This window comes from Ambystoma mexicanum, chromosome 5q (genome assembly GCF_040938575.1).
Source record: "Ambystoma mexicanum isolate Mex_15411 chromosome 5q, UKY_AmexF1_1, whole genome shotgun sequence".
Lineage (NCBI taxonomy): Eukaryota > Metazoa > Chordata > Amphibia > Caudata > Ambystomatidae > Ambystoma > Ambystoma mexicanum.
Genome location: NC_090933.1, coordinates 529,559,451 through 529,581,226, shown reverse-complemented (window position 1 = coordinate 529,581,226; position 21,776 = coordinate 529,559,451). Strand labels below are relative to the sequence as shown.

General features: G+C 48.2%; 1 protein-coding gene across 1 annotated transcript in view; it reads right to left on the bottom strand.

The window, feature by feature from the left end:
- Positions 1-17,979, bottom strand: part of UBE2V2 (ubiquitin conjugating enzyme E2 V2) — a 287,981-nt gene extending 270,002 nt beyond the window's left edge. Inside the window, exon 1 of the mRNA XM_069621028.1 lies at positions 17,847-17,979. Coding sequence (XP_069477129.1) covers positions 17,847-17,862 — 16 coding nt within the window. The 5' untranslated portion in view covers positions 17,863-17,979. The remainder of the gene's footprint in view (positions 1-17,846) is intronic.
- Between the last annotated feature and the right edge of the window lie 3,797 nt (positions 17,980-21,776).

Sequence of the window (21,776 nt, the reverse complement as noted above, 5' to 3'; positions counted from 1 at the left end):
AGGGCTCTTTAGAATTAGCGGTGGAAAAGCTAAAAGGGTTTTCCTCCCACTGTGTTTTGGAGGGGAGAAGGGTAATCTCCACCCATAGTTGGTGCTTTCAACATTGATTCATCGCTTAACGAGGTATGCGTGAAGAAAGCATCCCAGGGACGTGCTGCATCAGCAGCTGCTTTTTTAAAAATGTTCATGGATTGCCTGGTGCCGTTTACTTACTGGCTGTGACACAGAAAAAAGTTAAGTAGTCATGCATGCAAGAGAACGTTTTAGCTGCCAATATCAACAGAAGCGAAACATTTTTTTTTTTGCTAGAACACTTGTAACTGCATTTTGATTAATTGTTAAGCATTAATTGTACATGTCAGCATATGGAGCCCCACAATCCAAACTAAATTAAAAGTTCAATAAATAAACTATCGGCAAGGTGGCTTTGTGGCCATTATTTTCCCTCATCTGTGATGCAGTCGTGTATCGACCGCTGAGGCAGCTTGCAGAGCAGAAAACCAGTGACTTCTTGGAGCCTCAGTGTCTTTTCACCCCAGCTACTGCCTGGTCAGTAGGTCCCTGTGGTTGGGAGAACAAGTCCCGATACACATTCCATGCCGTCCTGGGCGGCACAGTTTTCACATTTTGTTTCTAGATAATGGCTGCAGCCACACCCATATCATGTTGGGCCATTGTTGAGGGGACTAGCTCACCTTCCGGGCCACCATGAGCAGAACCGAATGTACAGGACACAAGGCACCATAAAAACTGCCTTTCCTTTCAATTACTGATGTAAAACATGCCGGTAGTTATTAGAGCCTCTCTTAGGCCCGAGTGTTTAGTCAATTGGCAAAACGAGAAATGTTCAAGATGCTTTTCAAATGCGATTGGTGCATTTTGAAAATAATCGCTGTAAACGTATTTTTTTTGTCCATGAATACCAATGTTAAAATATTAGTACCATGTAAAACTTGGAAAGGTTATGGTCAACCGCTAACATTACAGCATAGCAAAGAATTCCAGATTTACAGCTTAACCAAAGTGTGTGATATGGGGCAAATGATTGAATAGCATTGAATTAATTGAAATGGGTCGTAGAAGAGATTATGTTCATACTAATCAGGAATAAAACTCACAATGATGTAGATTTAAAGATTTAAGGGACACATACGTGTGCTCCTCTGTCTGTGGCTCTTGGCACTGTCACCTAGAATTATGTCACTCTTGCACTTGATCTCCCTCTGTCCCATAACACTACATTTTGTAGATACATAGTCTCACCAGCTAGTCAGCAGAAGGGCTATGGCACATTAATTTCCTCCCCTGTTGCTGCCAATCAAAGAGGTTTCTTTAGCCTTTCAGAATAATACCCCACTGGTGAAACACGTTCATATGTCCTGTTATGTTACTTAGTCTTGAATCACACACCTACTGCAGTTTTCACAAGTTCTTTGAGCTTCATGATCTTCAAGAGGAGTGGTTAATGGGACTTGCATAGAAACAGGGGGAATCGGGCAAATGTGCTGTGTTTCAATGTTGATTTGTGGAGTTCTGAAAAGATGGGGAGTTCTATTGCGAGTTGTCTGGAACAGTGATTAATGTATGCTCCATGATGCTTATGTAATGGTTTCTGTGGTTGCCTGTGGTGTCTCGAAGAGTGGTGTTTAAAGAGTGCAGAGAGATGTTCTGATTACTTACCGGTAATCTTCATTACTCCTAGTCCTACTCTTCCTCGTCACAGTACTTACCTCATGAGGCACCCGCCTCCGACACAGGACCTTCTTCTATTTCTTCTTATTTCTATAACTCCTCCCCCACACCCACGTCACTTAGTTTCATATTACCAAGCCGTAGCATGGGACCTTCCCCGCAGGGAGGGTGAGGAGGGTCGTCAGTACTGTGACGAGGAAGAGTAGGACTAGGAGTAATGAAGATTACCGGTAAGTAATCAGAACATTACCTCCACGTCCACTCTTCCTCGTCCCAGTACTTACCTCATGAGGTATACCAAAGCAACAAACGGGGAAAAAGGTCCCAATGAGACAAGAGTCAAAACAGTGCAGAAACACACACCTTTAATAACTCCAATATTACATCCCCACAGACAAAACTCCAACCCCGAAGGAACCAACCCCCGAGTGGGAGACATTCAACCTATAGTGGTTGATGAAGGTGCTCTGATCAGCCCAAGTGGCAGCTCTACATATCTCCTGTAGAGAAACCCCCCTAGCATCGGCCCATGAGGCCGCCAAACCTCTGGTGGACCGCCCCTGAACGTGCGCAGGCACAGGCAGGCCCGAAGCCACATAGGCCATGGAGACCACAAGACGGATCCATCGGCTAATGGACACTACAGATGCCTTACGCCCAGCCCCAGCCGGGCCAAAAGTAATCAGAAGACTGTCAGAGCGGCGGAAAGGGGCAGTTCTAGCCAAGTACTCCAACACCGCCCGCCGCACATCAATGCTATGCCAAGCCACTTCTTCTGGCGTTTGCGGATTTTGAAAAAAGGCAGGGAGAACCAGATCCTGAGAGGTGTGAAAACGAGAAACAACTTTAGGGAGAAACTTCGGATCACACCTCAGCACCACCGAGTCTGGCAGAACCCTCAAGAAAGGGGGGTGACATAACAGAGCCCCAATCTCCCCAAGCCTACGGGCAGAAGTTATGGCAATCAGAAAAGCAGTCTTCAGCGTCAGATGTTTCATATCAATTTCGGAAATGGGCTCAAAAGGAGGCCCTTGAAGAAACTTTAAGACAAGAGGGAGATCCCAAGGAGGAAGCCCCTTATAAGTACAAGGACGGGAAGAAGAAAAACCCCTGAGCAACTTCCCCACCAACACCTCCCCATCCAAGTGCCCATCAGAGTCCCCCAAAAGGAATTTTATGGAGGCCCACTGAGAGCGAAGCGTGGAAACCGCCAGGCCCTTGTCAAACCCATCCCGGAGGAATTGAAGGATAGCAGGGAGGCCAGAACGCAGGGGTGGAATCCCAGACCGCCCACACCAGTCCCGGAAATGGCTCCAATGTCTGCCGTAAGCCTTCAGAGTGGAAGGTCTAAGAGCATTCATTATGGAATCCACCACAGGACCAGAAAACCCCTGAGATATCAGCCTAGCCCGTGCAATATCCACACTGCCCATTGTATCTGGCGGACCCCCAACCGTAGCTCCCCCAGAAGGGGACAAGGCCACTTCGGAACCAGCCAAGGCTCCTGGCACCGAAGCTCCAACAGAGAGGGGAACCAACTCCGGCGGGGCCAGTACGGAGCGAACAACAATACAGTCACCCTGGATATTCTGATGCGCTGAACCACCCGAGGCAGAAGAGGAATAGGTGGAAAAGCATAAAGGAGACCCTGAGGCCACTGCACAGAGAGGGCGTCCACCCCCCACGCACCCTCTGTCTGAGAACGAGAGCAGAAGAGGGGAACTTTTGCTGAGGCTGGAGACGCAAACAGGTCCAGAATAGGGGTCCCGAACCTGACACAGATCTCTGCAAAAACCTGGGTCGAGAGGACCAGTTCCACCGAGGAGGGAAACCGGCGGCTGAGTAGATCCGCCCGAACATTGTCCACCCCCCTGATATGTGAAGCCACCAGGGACACCAGATGTGATTCCCCCCAAGCACCTATCTGAGCTGCCAGGGCATTCAAGGAGCGGCCGGAACCCCCTTGGCGGTTGACGTAAGCCAAAGCCGTCGTATTGTCCGTCCGGACCAAAACTGCCCGGCCCATCAGCAACCTCCTGAAGTACACCAGAGCCCGGAGAATGGCACACAACTCTCGCCAATTGGATGTCCGATGGCTCTCTTCCGGATCCCACAACCCCTGAGCAGAGAGAACTCCCAACGTAGCTCCCCAGCCCCTTCCACTGGCGTCGGTAGTAAGTGTGGTCACCGGAGGAATGATCAGGGACACCCCAGCCCGTAGTTTCGGAACCCTCAACCACCACTGCAGGGAGACCCGCAGCGCCAGAGACACCGGAATCAAAGCCTCGAAAGCTTGAGATGAAGGGAGCCAGTGGGAGAGAAGGTAGGACACCAGGGGGCGTAGATGAAGACGGGCCCAGGGAACTAGAAACACGCAAGAAGCCATGTGCCCCTGCAATTTCAGCAATAGGCGGGCCGGGACATACTGCCTCCCGAGAACCCTGCCCAGAACAGTCAGCAAGCGACGGACCCTCTCCAGGGACAGGAACACCTTCCCCATCCTGGTGCAAACCTGTGCACCAATGAAAACTAGATCCTGAGAAGCCTCCAGTTGGGATTTCTGCCAGTTGACCAGGAAACCCCAGTCCTGTAATGCCTGGCAGACCAATCGGAGATGAGAAATGACAGTCTGCCGGCAGGACGCTTTGACCAACCAATCGTCCAGGTAGGGAAATATCTGAATGCCCCGCAGATGTAAGTGCGCCACCAGGGGAGCCACCAGCTTGGTGAAAACTCTGGGGGCAGATCGCAGTCCGAACGGGAGCACCCTGAACTGAAAATGTCGGGATCCCACTGCAAAGCGGAAGAACTGCATGTGCCAGGGACGGAGAGCCACATGGTAATAAGCGTCCTGGAGATCCAGAGATGTCATCCAATCCCCCTTTATTAACATCGGAAGAATGTTCTGTAAAGTCTCCATCTTGAAGTGTTCCTTTTGGACGAAGCAGTTCAGGGCTTTGAGGTCCAGAATTAGACGGTACTTCCCCGAAGGTTTGGGGACCAGGAACACCCGTGAGTAGAACCCCTGACCCTGCACAGGGAGAGGAACGGGCATGATGGCCGCCTTCAACATTAATTCGGAGAGCGCGGCGTCCATGGCCAACCTCTTCAGCCGAGACCTGGGAACCACAGTCCGAACCATGCAATGCTGGATAGGAGGAGACAGGAAATGCACTCGATACCCCCATTGTACTGTGTCCAGAACCCATGAGTCGGAACACCACCTTTCCCATACTGGAAAAAACTGCCGGAGCCGCCCGCCCACCGGCAATTCCAAACCGTCAGGACTTAGGTGCCGGGCCAGGACGTGAAGAGCGTGGAGGACCCCGACCCCCCCTAGCCCTCCGAAAAGAATGTGATGAGGAGCCAGGAAAAGACCTGCTGGTCACTGGACCAGCCCCAGAGGAAGATTTCTTGGCCGTTGAAGGAGGCTTGCGTCGAAGCTTGTCAGCATGTTTGTCCGCCCTAAAAACATTGTGCACCTTATCCTCAAGGCAATCACCAAAAAGCCTGGACCCAGTGAAAGGAAGTTTCAGGGCAGCCGCCTTCTGAGACCCATCAGTCTTCCAGTCCCTTAGGTGCAAATGCCTCCGGGCAGATATACCAGCCCCCATGGCCATGGCTGAACCACGCACCCCATCAAAAGCCAGATCAGCCAAAAACTCAACCTGTCTCTGCATGTCTGTAAGCAAAGGGGCACAATCAGAGCCTTCATTTACAGCCTTTTTCAACTCCCTGAAACCATTCAACACTGTTTCAGCTGTGTAGGAACCATAGATATTTGCTCGAAGGGCCAGATGCGCCCCAGCATGAACCTTCTTAAGGCCGGAATTAACTCGGCGGTCCACTGGATCCCGGACGGCCGCCTCCTCGGCCGACATAGAGGAGCGACCCACCAGGCTGGCGAGGATAACGTCGACCTCAACTGGATCAGACAGCAAAGTCTCGCCCTTCAAAGGGTAAAGTTTGGACATGAAGCGGGGCATTGCAATCTTCTCCGGGTCATGCCATTCCCGGAGGATTTTTTCCCGGATATCGGAAACCAAAGGCAACCCCTTCCTAGGTGTATGCCTATACTGGCGAATAGAAGGGTCGGCCGCCTCCACCGGCACCAGGGGCTCTGAAAATCCCATGCAATCTCCAACTTGAGCCAGCACCTCCTCCACTCCCTCTCTGTCCAGATACTTCCCTTCAGCATCAGCCAAAGAGGAACAAGAAGAGGCCGAAGACTCAGCGCCAGAAGAAGAGGAGGATGAGGAAGACAGACGCCTGCGCTTGTGTCCATGAGCGTGTGTGCGACTCCCTCTACGATGCTTAAGCAGCTTCTTCAAATCCTTTCTGGTCAGGGAAAAACGCTTAGCCTTCTTCTTTCTCTTTCTGTGTATATCAGGAGAAGAGGAAGACGAAGAAGAAGAAGACAGGACCAGATGCCTGCTCTTTGCAGAATGTTTTCCCATGTTGAGTAAGCCCAAAAACAGTGACCAAGGAAGCCTGCTTCACCAAAGACCCCTGCACACTGAACCAAGGCTCCACATACAAACAATTGCTAACGTGCCTCTCCCACATTCAAATAGAGGCCAGAAAGAACAATAACCAATAGGAACAACATCAATTAATTCCTATGGCAACATGCCTGCAGCATCAGAGGAGGAGCCCACCCTCCTCCGGAGCACGTGGCTCAAACAAGAAAAAGGAGCCGCCAATCCGTGCACAGCCGCCCATGCAGCATGGGCATGCAACAGGAAAAACATGCCCCCCTTCTCCTTACCTGAACCCGGGTCCGTTCTCCCAGAACCCGGGCCACGAAGCCCTGCGCTGGCCAAAGCCCAGCAGAAACCAGGCAAGGCAGCCTGACTCAACCGGGTCCCAAGCCCCGCAGGGAACCCAGGAGTCTTGCCACACCTGAAGGAGCCGAAGGCCCCGCCACACAGCCCCACCAGGGGGCCAGCATTCGGAGCTCCCCAGCGCCCCGCGCCGGGAAGAAAAAACAAGCCCAACCTGCCGGAGGCAGGAAAAATTAAACTATGTGACGTGGGTGTGGGGGAGGAGTTATAGAAATAAGAAGAAATAGAAGAAGGTCCTGTGTCGGAGGCGGGTGCCTCATGAGGTAAGTACTGGGACGAGGAAGAGTGGACGTGGAGGTAATGCATTTCTCCATCTGTGCTTAGTGTGATGTATAGGGAAGTTTAATGTAGAAGCATGTCTTCAGGTGATGTATTGGAGTTGGTTGATGAGATGTGTTGCCTATTAAAGTGGAAGGGATAAGTTATTCCCCAACAAACCACCCAATACCTATGGACAAAAGTTTTCACTTGGAAACATAAGTTTGCCACAATTAGTTTATATTCATGAAAATCAGTTCTCCAACTGTAATGCCATATTATATAACGTTCAGCTAAGTGATGCTACTTCAGGTGACACTATGCCAAGGAACAGATTCAGGGACCAGTTTAAATTAATTTCCCCTAGGACTTCCCTTCCGACTGACACCTCAAAGACACCCCAACTGTAGTGTCCCTCAGTCTTGCATTGGATTATGGTAAAATGCAAATGCCATGGGCCATAGTCCAGCAATAGACAGACACTTTTGAAGCATTAGTCTACTACCGCACCCGAACTCTGTGTCGTGTCCCCGGCACTAGACATAGCCAACAACGCAAGGGTAGCCCCTTTCCTCTCAAAATTCTCAGCTCTCCTTAAGTGTTACAAATGATTATTAGTGCACGATGACTACCTTAGTCACACGATGACTACAAGTAGGTTGGTCCATCACAAAGGCTCTTCTTGGGGGCATTAAGACGTATTGGACAATTTAATGCGATATCAAGTTTTCTATTATTTGTGAAATAATTCACCATTCCTGGCTTTCAGACTCATTACAAAGAAAAAAGGTAGGTTTAAAAAAAGATTTGCACGTGCGTTTGTGTGAATGGTGTTTGTGTATGGATGTGCGTGCCTGGGTCAAAGGCTCTGTTTCTGGGCACTGCAAGTCACATGCTGAAGGACTGGGGTCAGCGTGGGCATATTTGACAACAAACTGCAGTATTTTATTCGGGCAGTAGCAGCAAGTAAGGTGGGCAGCGAAGGTATATATTGTTGAGCCAAGCCCCTTTTTCTGGGCGCTAGCAGCATGATAATGGGCCTGATTGTCAGATAGAATTGTGAATACTAGCATGCCTAGACTTGGATAGAATTGTGAATATTAGCATGTCCAGACTTGGATAGAATCTGTGAAGATTAGCATCTAAGCCCACACTTGGATAGAATTGAGAACATTGGCCTGCGGACTTTGAATGTTAGCATGCCCGCACCCAGGCGAAACATGAATGTTAGCATGGCCACACTTCGATAGAATTGTGAATACTAGCCTGCGTCACATCTAGATAGAACTTTGAATATAAGCATGTTCAGACATAAATAGAATCGCGATTACTAGCATTTCCAGACTTGCATAGAACTGTGAATGTTAGCATGCTAAAAGGTCAGGTAACCCAATAACCAATATAAGCTCAAACTCTCCATACTTATCTCACTCAAAAACTCACACAACCATCTCTCGCACAACAAGCCGCACGCACTCACAACACTGCAACACCACATAAGCCGGAGCAACAGCACACGCGGACTGACACCGATCCAATACCCACACCAAAGCTCAGTATCTGGTGTATACCGAGCTGAAGCTGCCAACAGAACACCACTCCTCTCACTATCCTACTCCCTCTTCACCTTACTAACCCTCCCACCTTATCATTTACAGATTTGCCAGAGAGCCTGGGGACCAATTCCGTTGGCGACGGTGCGCGGTACAAATACCTTTAACATTTAACAATGGCACAAAAAAACGCTCTGTGAATCATGCCCAATGTGTTTTACAAGGGAAATATGGTCATGTATTGTGGAGACTTAACTTCAACTGGCACAAAAGGCATGCAAGGAGAACAGACACGGTTGTGGGAGAAATTCCATTAAAGTGGGGCAATGAGGGGGGTGGCCACCAAGGGGCACGCGGACGAGATCCTCTCCTGCTTGAGCTCCCGTCCCGAAAAACAGAATGAGCCCCCGTTTTTGACCCCCGCTGGGGTGGAAACTCGAGACGAAGGTCTGTGAATGTACTCGCCACGTACGGAAGAAATCCCGGGTGAAAACAGCCCCGGCTTCCACCAAATATTGTCGTGAAACTGTGAAGGTGAAAACGAAACTAGAATCGGCCTCGACTCTGCCCGGAACTCTTGGCCTGCTGGGAGCAACACCCAGTGGAGCGCACGCTGGAGGCTGGGCCCCACGTCCACACAACACCACTTCTGGATGGGTGGACCCGGCAGAGCAGACGGCAGACCGCAATAGTGGAGAAAAGAGCAGGGAGAACTTTAGAAGCGGTCTGACACCGGGCGCCCCAAGAGGAAAACGGATGCACGGGCCCCGTGATTCTTCTTCCGCTGAAACAAACCTTCGCGGCGGGATTAAATCGCCTCCCCCAGACGAACCAAGCGCCGCCGGGCTGGGGTGCGGCCTGGGACGCACGCGGCGAGGTGCTCGCGCTTCCCGCGGGCCAAGGGAAGTAAGTGTCTGCCCTCGCCCCCCCCCTCCGTTCACCCGCCAGAGGACAAGGTCCTTACCCAGACGGTAATAACGGACGCATCTACAGAGGGAAAGGCCCCCGGAGACAATACAGTCTGTCTTGTGATGGAAAGAAAAAGCATGAAATAAGTGACCTTGGGGCGTGTGCCTCCTCTGTGCTAACAGGCATTCCAGCAGCGGCACTGTCCGACACGTTGAAACTACGACATCAGGCGCATGAACGCCCGACAAACTTGCCATATACGCATAGGGTTCGATACCCTGAATCGACCACATCGCCAATCACACATACAGAAACCGCTGCCACAAAAGGAGACATAGCAGATTTACTGGTGGAAATAAGGAACATGGGAGCCAATATAGGAGGAAAGATTGATATTTACACAGCGCCTTGACAACATAGAGGATAGGGTTGAAGGTGTCGAAAACAACCAGGCCTCAAGCGACGCCTTGGAAACACAGCTGGCCCACAGAATAACTGAGCTAGAACAAAGAGCAGGAGTTTAGACTTAAGATGGACGATTTGGATAAACGTGAAAGGAGAAACAACCTACGTTTTTTTGGTTTTCCCGAGAAAGAAGGGGAAACAGAAGTGGACCTGAAAACAACCCTTAACGACATCAACAAGCTCCTGGTTGCCGACGACAACATTGATGAACCCAAGACGGAGCGCATTCATAGAGCGGGAGGCCCACCTGGAGGCCTGAGATCAGCTCTGGCAAGATTTCACCGTTATCAGGATAGGATGAAAGTGTTGGAAAAGGCGAGGAGCACCATCTCCCTAAATGGATCCCAAATAACGATATACCAGGACCTCTCCTCCCTGACCTTGGCCCTGAGGAAAATGTGTAAACCAGTCACGACATGGCTTAAATCTTGTGACACAGGCTACAGATGGGGATACCCCTTTTCTCTTTCTTTCGAACACGAAGGCACAAGGATCAGGTTGAGCTCTGAGCAACAAATCAAAGCTTGCATATATGACTTACTAGGCCCGCAGGGTCGGGAGGAATCCTGTGACCATGCCCCCAAGGATGGGAGGGAATGGCAAATACATGGCCCGAAGAGGAAGAAGGTGAAAGGCTCGAGGAAATATCGCAGGGGAATCGGCTCCCAAGAAGGGGGCAGCTGATCCTCGACAAGTATGTTACCCTTTGCCTGAATTGACATTTGATAAGGGGAAAACATGGGTGTCTATTGGGGTAACGCGATTGAGACCTCCACTTATCTTGCAGAAATGTGCTTGCTCTGGGGGGGGAGGTTACCGGGGGCTCATTAGTTATTTGGATGCTCATTTTACAAGGGGACCGTGAGGTAAAGATCTCCACTGGTGGTTCGGTTCCGGGCTAGTGCGTTTATCTAAGCTCGATCAGACTCCACCGAACTCAGGAAGAAGGAAGGGAGGGAGGGGGGTGGGGAAGACGGACAAAAGGCACGTGTCAAATCAAGGGGATATTCAAGAACTATGAACAGTACAATGGTTATGTGGTTGTTTAAACACAGAGGAAGCGGGTTGAAATGGTCAGAGTATGTATGGTCTCAGATTCCGGTTACAATGACCGCTGAACCATATAGCAGGGGTGCCATAAGGGTGGGAACGCTGAACGTCAAAGGTCTTAATTCACGAGATCACTTGTCTTTAGAGAGTTTCGCAGATCAATTATCGATATCCTTTTATTGCAGGAGACTAAATATATGAAGGGTGAGGAGAGGGCGGTCCTCGGGAGGCGAGTCGGGATTGAATTCTGGGGCTCTGGACCATTAAAGAGGGGGGGAGTGGGAATAATCATTAAGAAGGGGATAGACTTCAAGAGCACAAAGGTTTGGTCAGACGCAGAAGGCCGAGCCTTGCTCGTTTCAGGGACCATTGGGAATGTGTCCACTACGATCGCCACGATTTACTTCCCCAACGTAGGGCAGGTTAGATTCCTCTCCAAAACAATCCCTAAAATCATGCTAGAGTCAACGGGTCATATCATCCTTGGAGGAGATTTTAATATATGGGCAGATCCCATGTTAGATTGGAAACCCGGTAACCCAGAAACATGTGATAAACTCGGAGGAGACCACGCTCAATTCAGGGTGATGATGCAACTGTATGGTTTGACTGATGTGTGGAGACGAATGCACCCCACGACGAGAGCTTACACCTTTTTTTCAGCCCCTCGCAATAGACTTACCCGCATTGACCACCTCTACCTCTCAAGAGATCTATGTGATACGACCTCACACACAGAAATCACACCGATCACATGGTCTGACCATGACATGGTGACCGCCAATATAATATGGGAATCCCTACCAGTTAGGGGTGGAAAATGGAGATGCAACGAGACCCTATGGAGAGATCCTGTTCTTAAGTCGGAGATGGAAACTGAAATTGCTGATTACTTTTGACTGAACGATACCGGGGAGGTCTCTACACAAGGGGTCTGGGATGCGGGCAAGGTGACCTAGAGGGGGGTCCTGATGAGAGAGGGAGTCAATAAAAAGAGAACCCTGATTGAAAATAGACTCCGCAGAGAAATCGCCCAACTAGATAACGAAGCAAAGGAAGGGGACGTAATGGACCATGAAAGTCAGTGAAGCAAGGAAAAAAAAAAGGGAGGAGCTCCATCTCCTAGAACACGACCAAATAGTTTGCAAACTTCTTTTCCTAAGACAAAAATTTTATGAGAAAGGAGACAAAGCAGATGCGTTGTTGGCGGCCAGGCTACGAGCACAGCAGGCAGAATGCAGAGTACATGAAATAGTTGATGGAGGACCCAACACAGTTATAAGTAGGACCACCATCCCCGAAGCCTTTGCAGATGAAGCCCTATGTACCCCAGAGACAGAATCGGACCCGTCTAGCATTCGTTCCTATTTAGCTGATATCGATATGCCCAAACTGACATACATTGACTCCGAGACCCTGGACGCCCCCATAACTGAGGAGGAAATTCAGGAGGCCATCAAACGACTAACACTAGGTAAATCCCCAGGCGAAGATGGGTATACTGCAGGTTTTTACAAGACATTTGCCTCACAGCTCACACCCTTTCTAGTGAAACTATTTAAATTAGATCCTGGAGACGGGGAAACCTCAGGATTCATTTGTCAAAGCACTTGTAACTGTCATCCCAAAAGAAGGAAGAGATCCCAAAAAATGCGGATCATATCGTCCTATCTCCCTACTCAACTCAGATGCAAAGATATCCACAAGGGTCTTGGCAGCTAGAATTGAAACATACATGCCCCGCCTCATCCACCCTGACCAGGTGGGCTTTATACTGGGTCGCAGACACAAATGCGCAAGACCCTGCGCTTGGTACATGCCTCCCACAACCTGAACACCGATCCCTCACTATTTTCCATCGATGCGGAAAAAGCATTTGATAGGGTAGATTGGGACTTTCTAATGGGAGTCCTTCGACAAATTGGGATGGGCCCCAAGCTCAGAAAGGGAATCCAGGCGGTCTGTTCGATGCATACAGCTTTGGTACTTGTAAATGGGGTATATTCTAGGTGGTTCCAATTGAAGCGGGGTACCCGACAGGGATGCCCACTGTCTGCCATCTTTTTTGCTTTATCGCTTGAACCATTACCACACAAGATGAGAACGGACACCAGTATAGAAGGGATGCACCTGGGACTCTCAGAGTACAAATTGACATTGTATGCCGACAACATACTCCTGCATGTGATTAATCCTGAAAGATCTATTCCCCGAGCTATATCCCTCCTTGAAGAATATGGTCAGTTATCAGGGTTCAAGGTCAATCGGTCCAAATCTATATTGTTCCCCCTCCATGGGGCGGCAGAGGTAAACGAAACAAAATATTCCTCCCTTGGACTGACGCTTCAGCATGACACCATGCGATATTTAGGAATTCGAATTACGAAACAAATAGACAATCTTTATGAAGCGAACTTTCCACAGCTTCTTGCCAAATTCAATGCGGATCTGGCCAGGTGGGACAAATTGACAATCTCGTGCCTTGGCCGGCTTAACGCCATTAAAATGACTTGTCTCCCAAGGTTTCTCTACCCCTTTCAGATGCTTCCCATTAAAATACCGGAGAAATACTTCACCGAGGTTAAAAAAGCGGCCCTGAAATTCCTGTGGCGTGGGAAAAAAGCCAGGAACGCCTACAACACATTAACGTTGCCCAAAGATGAAGGAGGGGTAGGCCTCCCAGGCCTCAAGTAGTATTATGTTGCTGCCCAATTATGGGTGCCCGTCCCTCACTTACGTAACCAAAAAGAACCACAGTGGATAGCAATGGACAACCACTACTTAGACCCAGCAACACTCTCGGAGTGGCTATGGGCCCCACGAAAGAGAGTGTTGAGGACGACGAAGGAGCATCCGCTCTTTGCCACCATATGAGAAATATGGAGGGAGGGTCCAGAGATGAGAGAAATCACAACGTGGCCATCTCCACTGAGCCACCTATGGTTCCCGGGTATAAATAACCACATCCCCAATGTTGAAAGATTCCAGGCGGGGTATGAAGCAGGACTAGAAAGGGTGGGCCAGCTTCTCCGAAACGATTCCTTTATCACTCTCCCGGAGCCAACAGAGGCCCTAAATATAGGCGTGCTGTCCACTTTCCAATACGTACAGATCACAAGGGTCTTAACAAAGGCAGCATGGAAGGAAAAACGGAGTAGGGAGCTCACCCCCTTCGAAAAACTGTTGGACTCCAAGACTGACAGGAAGGGCCTGATTTCCGCCATGTACAAATTACTAGTGGAGGCGGGTAGAGGGAACACACAATCTCAGAGCACGTTGGGGAAATGACATGGGGTCGGAAATTGATGAAGACGTGTGGGATAAAATGTGCCGCATGGCAACACGCACTTCCATTTCGTGCCAATGTAAACTCCATTCCATCAAACTCTTGCACCGCTGGCAGTATGACCCTTATAAACTATCCAAAATGTATCAATCATCCTCCCCCTCTGTTGGCGTGAATGTGGACAAGTCGCAGACTATTGGCCCATGTGGTGGGGATGTCCTAAGATTAAGATCTATTGGGATGAGGTCTTGAGGTGGATTAGACAGGGATTCAAAGAACGGCGGACCCCCATCTTGTCCTGTTCTGTCTCGAGAAAATAGAGGACGAATGGCAGAGAGTCCAAGGCCTAGCTCCCCATCTGTTTCTCGCTGCTCGGGCATTACTTGCCACCAAATTGAAATCAATTACGGCCCCGGCCGAGAGTGAATGGATCAATGTTGCAATGAACATATGTACCATGGAGAAAATTACTGCATCACTCCACGGCAGGCCAACACAGTGTGAAGTCCTGTGGTCAGGTTTCCTAAGCAAACACACATCAAACAGACATCCAACCCCAAATGGAGATAGGGTTCACTGTCCATAGGGCCCGACTAGGTCCTTCTCCTCTTGGGTACTTTTCCCCCTCTATCCGCTATGAGACCGCCTCTACGCTACCTCTCAGGCATCAGTAGAACCATGACAAGACACCCTTCTTATGGAGAGTCCCTGAACACACCACATCGAAACAGTTTCAGCCTGCGACAACGAGCGCATGACCATGAAAACACAACTCCTTGGTAACATGTCGTCTTACTCTGTGAGGGGTGGCGGGAGGAGGGAAGGTGGAAAAGAATAAAGAGAACAAGAAAAATATGTTGGTTTTTTCCATTGTCATACCGTTGGACATATAGAAACGAAACTAAGCACTGTATATTGGAATTACTTCCACCTGTGTAACGAATATGGATGCATATGTAACTTTTTCTTTTTTCTCATTGAGAGAACTGTTACGTGTTAAAACTTAAAAACAAATTTAAAAAAAAAAAGTTGGGCAATGCATATTTCGGGGGGTGGGGGAGTCTGGTTTTATATTGGGTACTGACATCAACATCCTTTTTTTTTTTTAATGGTTGTTTGTGCTGTTGTTAATCTGGCATCAATTGGAGTTTTTTTTCTCAGAGAGTGGGGCATGGAAGCCCATTCAGATTATTGGCTGGGACCTGCTTCCTTCTTTGAACACACATTGTGAGAACACGTTCCTCCCACCCCAAAAGAGAGAACTTTTCATAGACTATCCCCATCTGCACCGGCATACCGAGCAGGGATAAGCTGTCCCCCACAGACTCCTTTGAGAGCCTGACCGGGACTTTTGTTAGTGGGACACCTCTCCCGTTCGGCACCTCAATGATGGCGCCCAACGAGAAAGGTGTCCCGCTGGCAGGACAATGTGTGCTGAGAAATTCCTGCTCAGCACGTGCATTTTCCTGTCACCAGGACACCTTACCCTTCAGAACAGAGAGTGTCCTACTGCAAGGAAAATGCCCCAAGGAGCCCCAGGCAGCAGAGGGGCTCTCACTTTGCTCTGTGTAAACAGAACATTAGAGTGTGAGCCATTCTGCACTGATGGGGGGGACTATTAACAGGTACTTTTGTCCCTTTAGAAATGTGCATGGAGGGAGTGATCATCAGTGAGAAGGGTGCATAATGCTGCAGGTTTTATGAAATATTGACTATGGCTTTACCCAAGGGGGATATGTTGGGCTCACATTCATCTGCATGTTGCTAGTAACTTTGCATGCAGGATGCAGAGAATAAAACTAAAGCCATCCTCGTATTACTCAACATATTTCTATGATGATGTATATAGTGTAGAGTTAATTATTTCTATAGGTAAGTATTATTTGAGCACATGAAAAGCAAAGGGAAACCTTAATGTTATGTTACTTTGCGTTTATATAGCGCCTTATGTACCATTGGTATGGTCTCAAGGCGCTGGTAGGTTGTACGCCCTCAGGAACCAAAGTTCAAGTCAGTCGAGAGAATAGAGCGAGTCAAAGGTGCGTGTGCACACCGGATATGTGTGCAGCTTTTGGGGCCTTTGTATGGTAGCTGCTTCTTAGCAGTAGGTGTGGTGGTTGGGAGATCAAGAGTATGTGTTTGTTCTGGCAGGTTTTTACCCAGACTGATTATGGCTGCGTCAGGCCTGAGGAGAACGCCTAGGCTGGAGGGTGTGCAACCAGCAGTGATTAGTTAGGGTTATGGGGAGTATGAGGCAGATGATGGTATGAGAACAGCTATATCGAATGGTGTCATAGTATCGCTGTGTTCTAGTTGAGTGGTGGTGTAAAGAAGAGAGTAAGCATGGAGATGTGATATGGTGGTTTCATGCAGTTCCATGCAATCCAATCTGTTTCATTTTATGCACTCCAACCATTTTACGCAATGCTCCTTTCATTAGTTTTACCCACGTTATCCTTTCTCCATGCCTCACCTTCCACATACGTCATCCTCACACGTTCCATCCACTTCACCCGTTCCACCCACTTCATCCGTTCTACCATTTCACTCGTTCTACACACGTTCATTCTTTCGATCGACATACTTCGCCCGTTCCTTCCATATATTTCACCCGATTCCATCCACATAATCAATATCTATATCAACTAAACCTTTGAAGATGTGCTCAGTTGCTTTTTGTCCACATCCCGGTTTCACCATTTTACCAAAGTGTGTGATCCTAGGCAGATCATTTAATCTGCAGCTCTTAAAGTGATTCACTTCAGAGCATATGTTAATATATCAAACTGTTATTTATAAAAAAAAACCTGACTATAGAGTTGCTCCACATAACAAAAGTGCAATTTAGGTATTTTGCACCACAAAGTTACTTGCCACTTGGCTTACTTATTCTGAAGTCACCATCCCCCCCACCCCCCCACCCCACTCTTGCAACACTGGACACTCCCCCACCCACCCTTGATACACCCCTGCTGTGACAGTCATATGCGTCGTCTTTTGCGTTTTCTCCACAGTGATTGTATGGAGTGCAGACTACTAACTGGGATTTCATGTGACAAGAGCGCATTCCAGTTAAATTTTTCTGAAGTACCTGCTATGTAGTTGCTTGCACGTATAACACCACTGCCGAGGCAATTTCCAAACACGAAAGGGCGGAATAGTAGGGAGAGGAGACGATCCCATAAAAGGTTTTCTCCAACGTGCTCGTATCATGCTTTAAGTCACAGCGATGAAAAGTGGCAAGCAAAGCTAAAAGGAACATAATTTAAGATTCCTTTCAGTTGGTTGCCTATTCCATGCTGCAGTGAAATTGCCTAGGCTCCCCAAGAGGTCAAAATCAGCGTATTGTCAGGAGACTGCGACAAGACAGCTGCACGTGAAAGACTTGCAGAAGGGGTGGCACTGCGCTTGCAGCAATCAATGACAAGCAGTATCAAGAGCCATTAAGCGTTGCAGGGTAGTGACAGTACTGCTACTAGAGGAACCATGGGGGGGGGGGGGGGGGAAGAGACAGCCGGCCATGCTTTGAATCATGTTGCTGTGGACTCTGAGCCGGCATTTGCCATGTGTTAACTGCAGATCAAGAAACCACCACAGTGCTGCACTACCCCCGCAGGTAAGGGGCCCCTTCCTAGCCTATGCGGAACAGAAGTGTGCGCTTAGCTCAAAAAGCCGCAGAACATGTGTATAAACGCACCCCTGCGGGTGATTCGCCCTGTCCTCCAACCCCCTGCTGGGTGGAAGACTCCCGGCGCGAGTCCCCTCCCACCGCAGAACCCCAACACCCACCTGCGCTGCCGGCCATCTTGTCCAGAACAAGAGCCGTCCGTGCCGCGATACACCGCACGCGTATGACGTCACCCCGTCGGGAACGGTAGCAAAGCCGTAGCCCGGGCCGCGATGTCTGTCTTCATGCCCCGCCCACTGACCTCATTTCCGCCCCATTGTCACAAGCACAGCTGGCCAGCTGGGAGTTTCTTTTGCTGTAGTAGTTAATGTTGTGGGTTATGTCTCTGTGAACACCAAGCCGCTTCAGTAACCTCAATATTATACTTTGCTGCTTATCACACCATGTCTGCAAATCACTAAAAAGGACACACGTTTCTGTCTCAAAGAGAAACAGCAAGTTTAAAGGCCTGTGAATCACGGGCAGGTCATCCGATGAGTTCGCGGAACATAATGACTGGATTACTTATTGATAATTTTCATTACTCCGTTTTATTCTTCCTCGTCCCAGTACTTGTTTTTGAGAGACCACCCTCCCAGGAACCCTTTTTCCAATCCTTTATATCCTTGGAGCTACAACTTCCTCTCCATTATATCTCATTTCTTATACACAAGTGAAGTCCTGGGGGAGGGGGGGAAGGGGGCATTCTCCAGGTAAGTAATCCAGTAATTCCCTCCACGTCCCTCTTCCAGCACTTACTTTTGAGATGCAACAAAACTAGGCTTATGGGTAAGGAGCCTATGACAATAAACCAGACTGATTCCCTGTTGAATGTTCAACCTCCCCACAACCATGTTTCTTGAGATTTCAGAAGAAGAGAGGAAAAAACAGTCAATGCAGAACTTAATGAGACTGATCTCAGCACACCCACTCCAAATGATGTCGATCTGGATCCCTCCACATTTAATTCATAGTCTAATAAATGTGTTGTGGTTGGCTCAATTTACAGCTCTACAAATATCAGGGGGGTGGAACCCCCTGCATTTGCCACCCCTCCTCCTCACCTCCCCTGAACTCAGCCCCTAGTGTGTTTGTCTGATTTCTCATAAGCCATTAGAATCAGAGATTGTATCCGCCTACTGATGATAGCCTAGGAGGCCTTTTGACGCCCCCGGTTCCACAGGTAATCAGTAAATTATCTGTCTTCCTAATGCAGACATGCCAACATTGAAGAGCCCCTGAGAGGGAGAGTATACAACACAAATCGGCAGAATGCAGTTTTCCCATAAGACTGCATTGGGGTTATAATGATTCTAGGCGGGAGACCGTTAAAAATAGCATTATTTTTAACTGAAAAAACAGGAGTCCCCCGCTTAAATCGGGAGGGTTGGCATGTATGCTGATCGCCTGCATGCGTTCAGATATTCTAACATCTAGACATTGCCATGCTTATTCCTCTGGAGAACAGGGTTTCCGGAAAGAAAAATGGAAGCACTATTTCTCGTCACCTGTGGAATCTGGAGGGAACCTTAGGATCAAAAGCTGGGTCACAAAGCAAAATAAATACAGACCTTTGAAAAGGGATTTCTGCAAATAAGTGCCCCAATCTCCTGGCCGAGGTAATTGCCACCAGAAAGGTAGTCTTTTTGGTCTACCATTTCAGATCAATTGGTTCAAAAAGGGGGCCTTTGTAATATGTTTAGGACTAGCGCCAAATCTCAAGGAGGGTCACCAGATGGTTCCACTGGCCTGGAAACCATTACACTCATAAGGAATCTGTTGACTATTGCTTCTCCTCCTGAAAGAGGGGACCAATGAACCCCAAAGGCCCGAATCGCTGCCTATTATGCGCGTGATGTGGACACCACCAGTTCCTTTTCTGCACCCTCATGGAGGAATTGTCAGATGTCAGGGAGCACACATTGCAGGGCCGGGAGATTCTTTCTGCCACACCGGGCTATGAAATTGTCCTGGTCGTGGTCATAGGATCTTAGCATGGAAGACCGACATACCTTCTGGACTGCTTCTGCTACCTGAGCTGAGCAGCTACAGCCCCCTCCTCCCAATTTTCAACCCCCCAATTGAATGAGAGCAAGGGTGGGATCTTCCCTTCCCAAAGTGGGGATGGGCACTGTGGAATCAGAAAGAATACAATATTACAGCTGTTACACCAAGCAAAGGAAAATACACCGACACAGGCTTGTAAAGATTCCCAGAATCTTTATTACAAAACTGAACAGTATTCAACAACGTACACAAATAGCTATTTGGCCGTCAATACATCACAGAGACCACCAGCAGGGTTCAATGTGAGCAGTGAACTGAATTTCCTAGCTGGACATCGACGCATTTATACAATTTGTAAAATGATGTCCAGCCCTTTTACAGGTTAATTATACACTGGGCTAGGGTCACGCCAGGTTCACTTTCCTAATTTACATATCTTGTGCATGTGGTTTACTTTTGACTATATTTACTAACACACTTCATTATTCTTTAATTTTAACATTTACACTCTTTATATGCTGTTTTAATACAGACCAAACAAATGTTTCACATATTATATTTGGATAGCATTACTTTTCTTGTATACTTGTAGTTTAACATTGCTAATTCAAGTAATCCCCTGCTCCCGAGGTCAACAAAAGACAAGGTCTACATGACCCTAACATGTAGCCTGAAGGCAGGTTGGACATTAACTCTCCTACAGAGGTTGGAGAGGTTAAGGCAAGAACAAGGGCACACGGGACGGCCATTTTAGATTACAGGGTGACTTTGTACAAAAACCCCAAATTGGCGGTTCTAACCTGAAATGGAGGCTTGATTCAAGATGACGGTTTACATCAATTTCTAAGGTCAAGACCTTGCCGTAGAGAGTTATTCGCGTACAATTTTTGAGCAACTTGGCGTAGGCCAATATACATACTAATCGTTATAATAGGAGGCATAATTTAATATCCGGTTTGACAAACCCTCCTTTTGGCCTATGCCAAGTGCTAACACTACTTCTGATCTGCTTGCAAGTAACTCCATACGTCATCGTCCATACACCCCGAATCATTGTCCGACATATCTATTGCCATTAGATCTGATACCAGAGTTTCTTTCAACACATACTCTTTGGAAATCTTTTTTGGGGCGTATATTCTATGCCCTAATACACTCGTTGCTTGCGCGCAACATCCCCCTAATACTGAGCACATACCAGGGAGACACTGCATACAACAGCAGAGAAACAGAAAACTTCCCACGATAATCAGCAGGGCCAAGAACAACTTCCATCCCCATGACCGTAGGAGGTCCCAAAACCATGTACCAAGTTCCCAGTTTCCCTCAGGAACATGTACTTCTGAACTAAGAACATGTAGATTTTGGATAGCCCTAAAGATCGTCGTAGAGGAGTCTGGTACGTAAACGCAGCAAGCGGACCCCACTAATTTACATACTCCTCCTCGTTCTGCCAGGATGACATCTAATGCCATCCAGTTCTGAAGAGCCACTAATATTATCAATCTCTATTCTAATTTCATAGTATAGAGTATGTCAGTGGTCCGGTTGATGGTTCTCTCCAATACTCTTGCTAGTCCCCTGATATCTTCTGAATTCGTAATTTGCCCAAACAATGGCACAAAGGATTTTTATAATATCTCCTAGAGTTTGCGCTGGAGTATCCCCTTTTACACCTCGTCGTGGATGAGTCTTTAAAATTTCTACAGTACTGGCAATAAATACCCCAAGTAATAGAATCCCTAAATAACAGGTTCCTTGCCAATCCCTGGGCAACCATGGAAATTCCACATTACCGCAAAAGAAATAGACATGATCACCTACGTACAGAGGTCTGTTTTCACTAGTCAAATTCACAACGTTGGCGCACTTTCTAAAACTACCCATTGACCGTGTTCCATTCCTCTGTATCCAGAAGGATACTGAATCGGGGCTATGATTAACACAATAAGATGGAGGCGTGGCATCCTTATTGCCTATAGGAGCCATTTTGAAAGAGATTAAAGACTGAAAAGGACAAGACAATCTATCAGAGGGCCTAACAG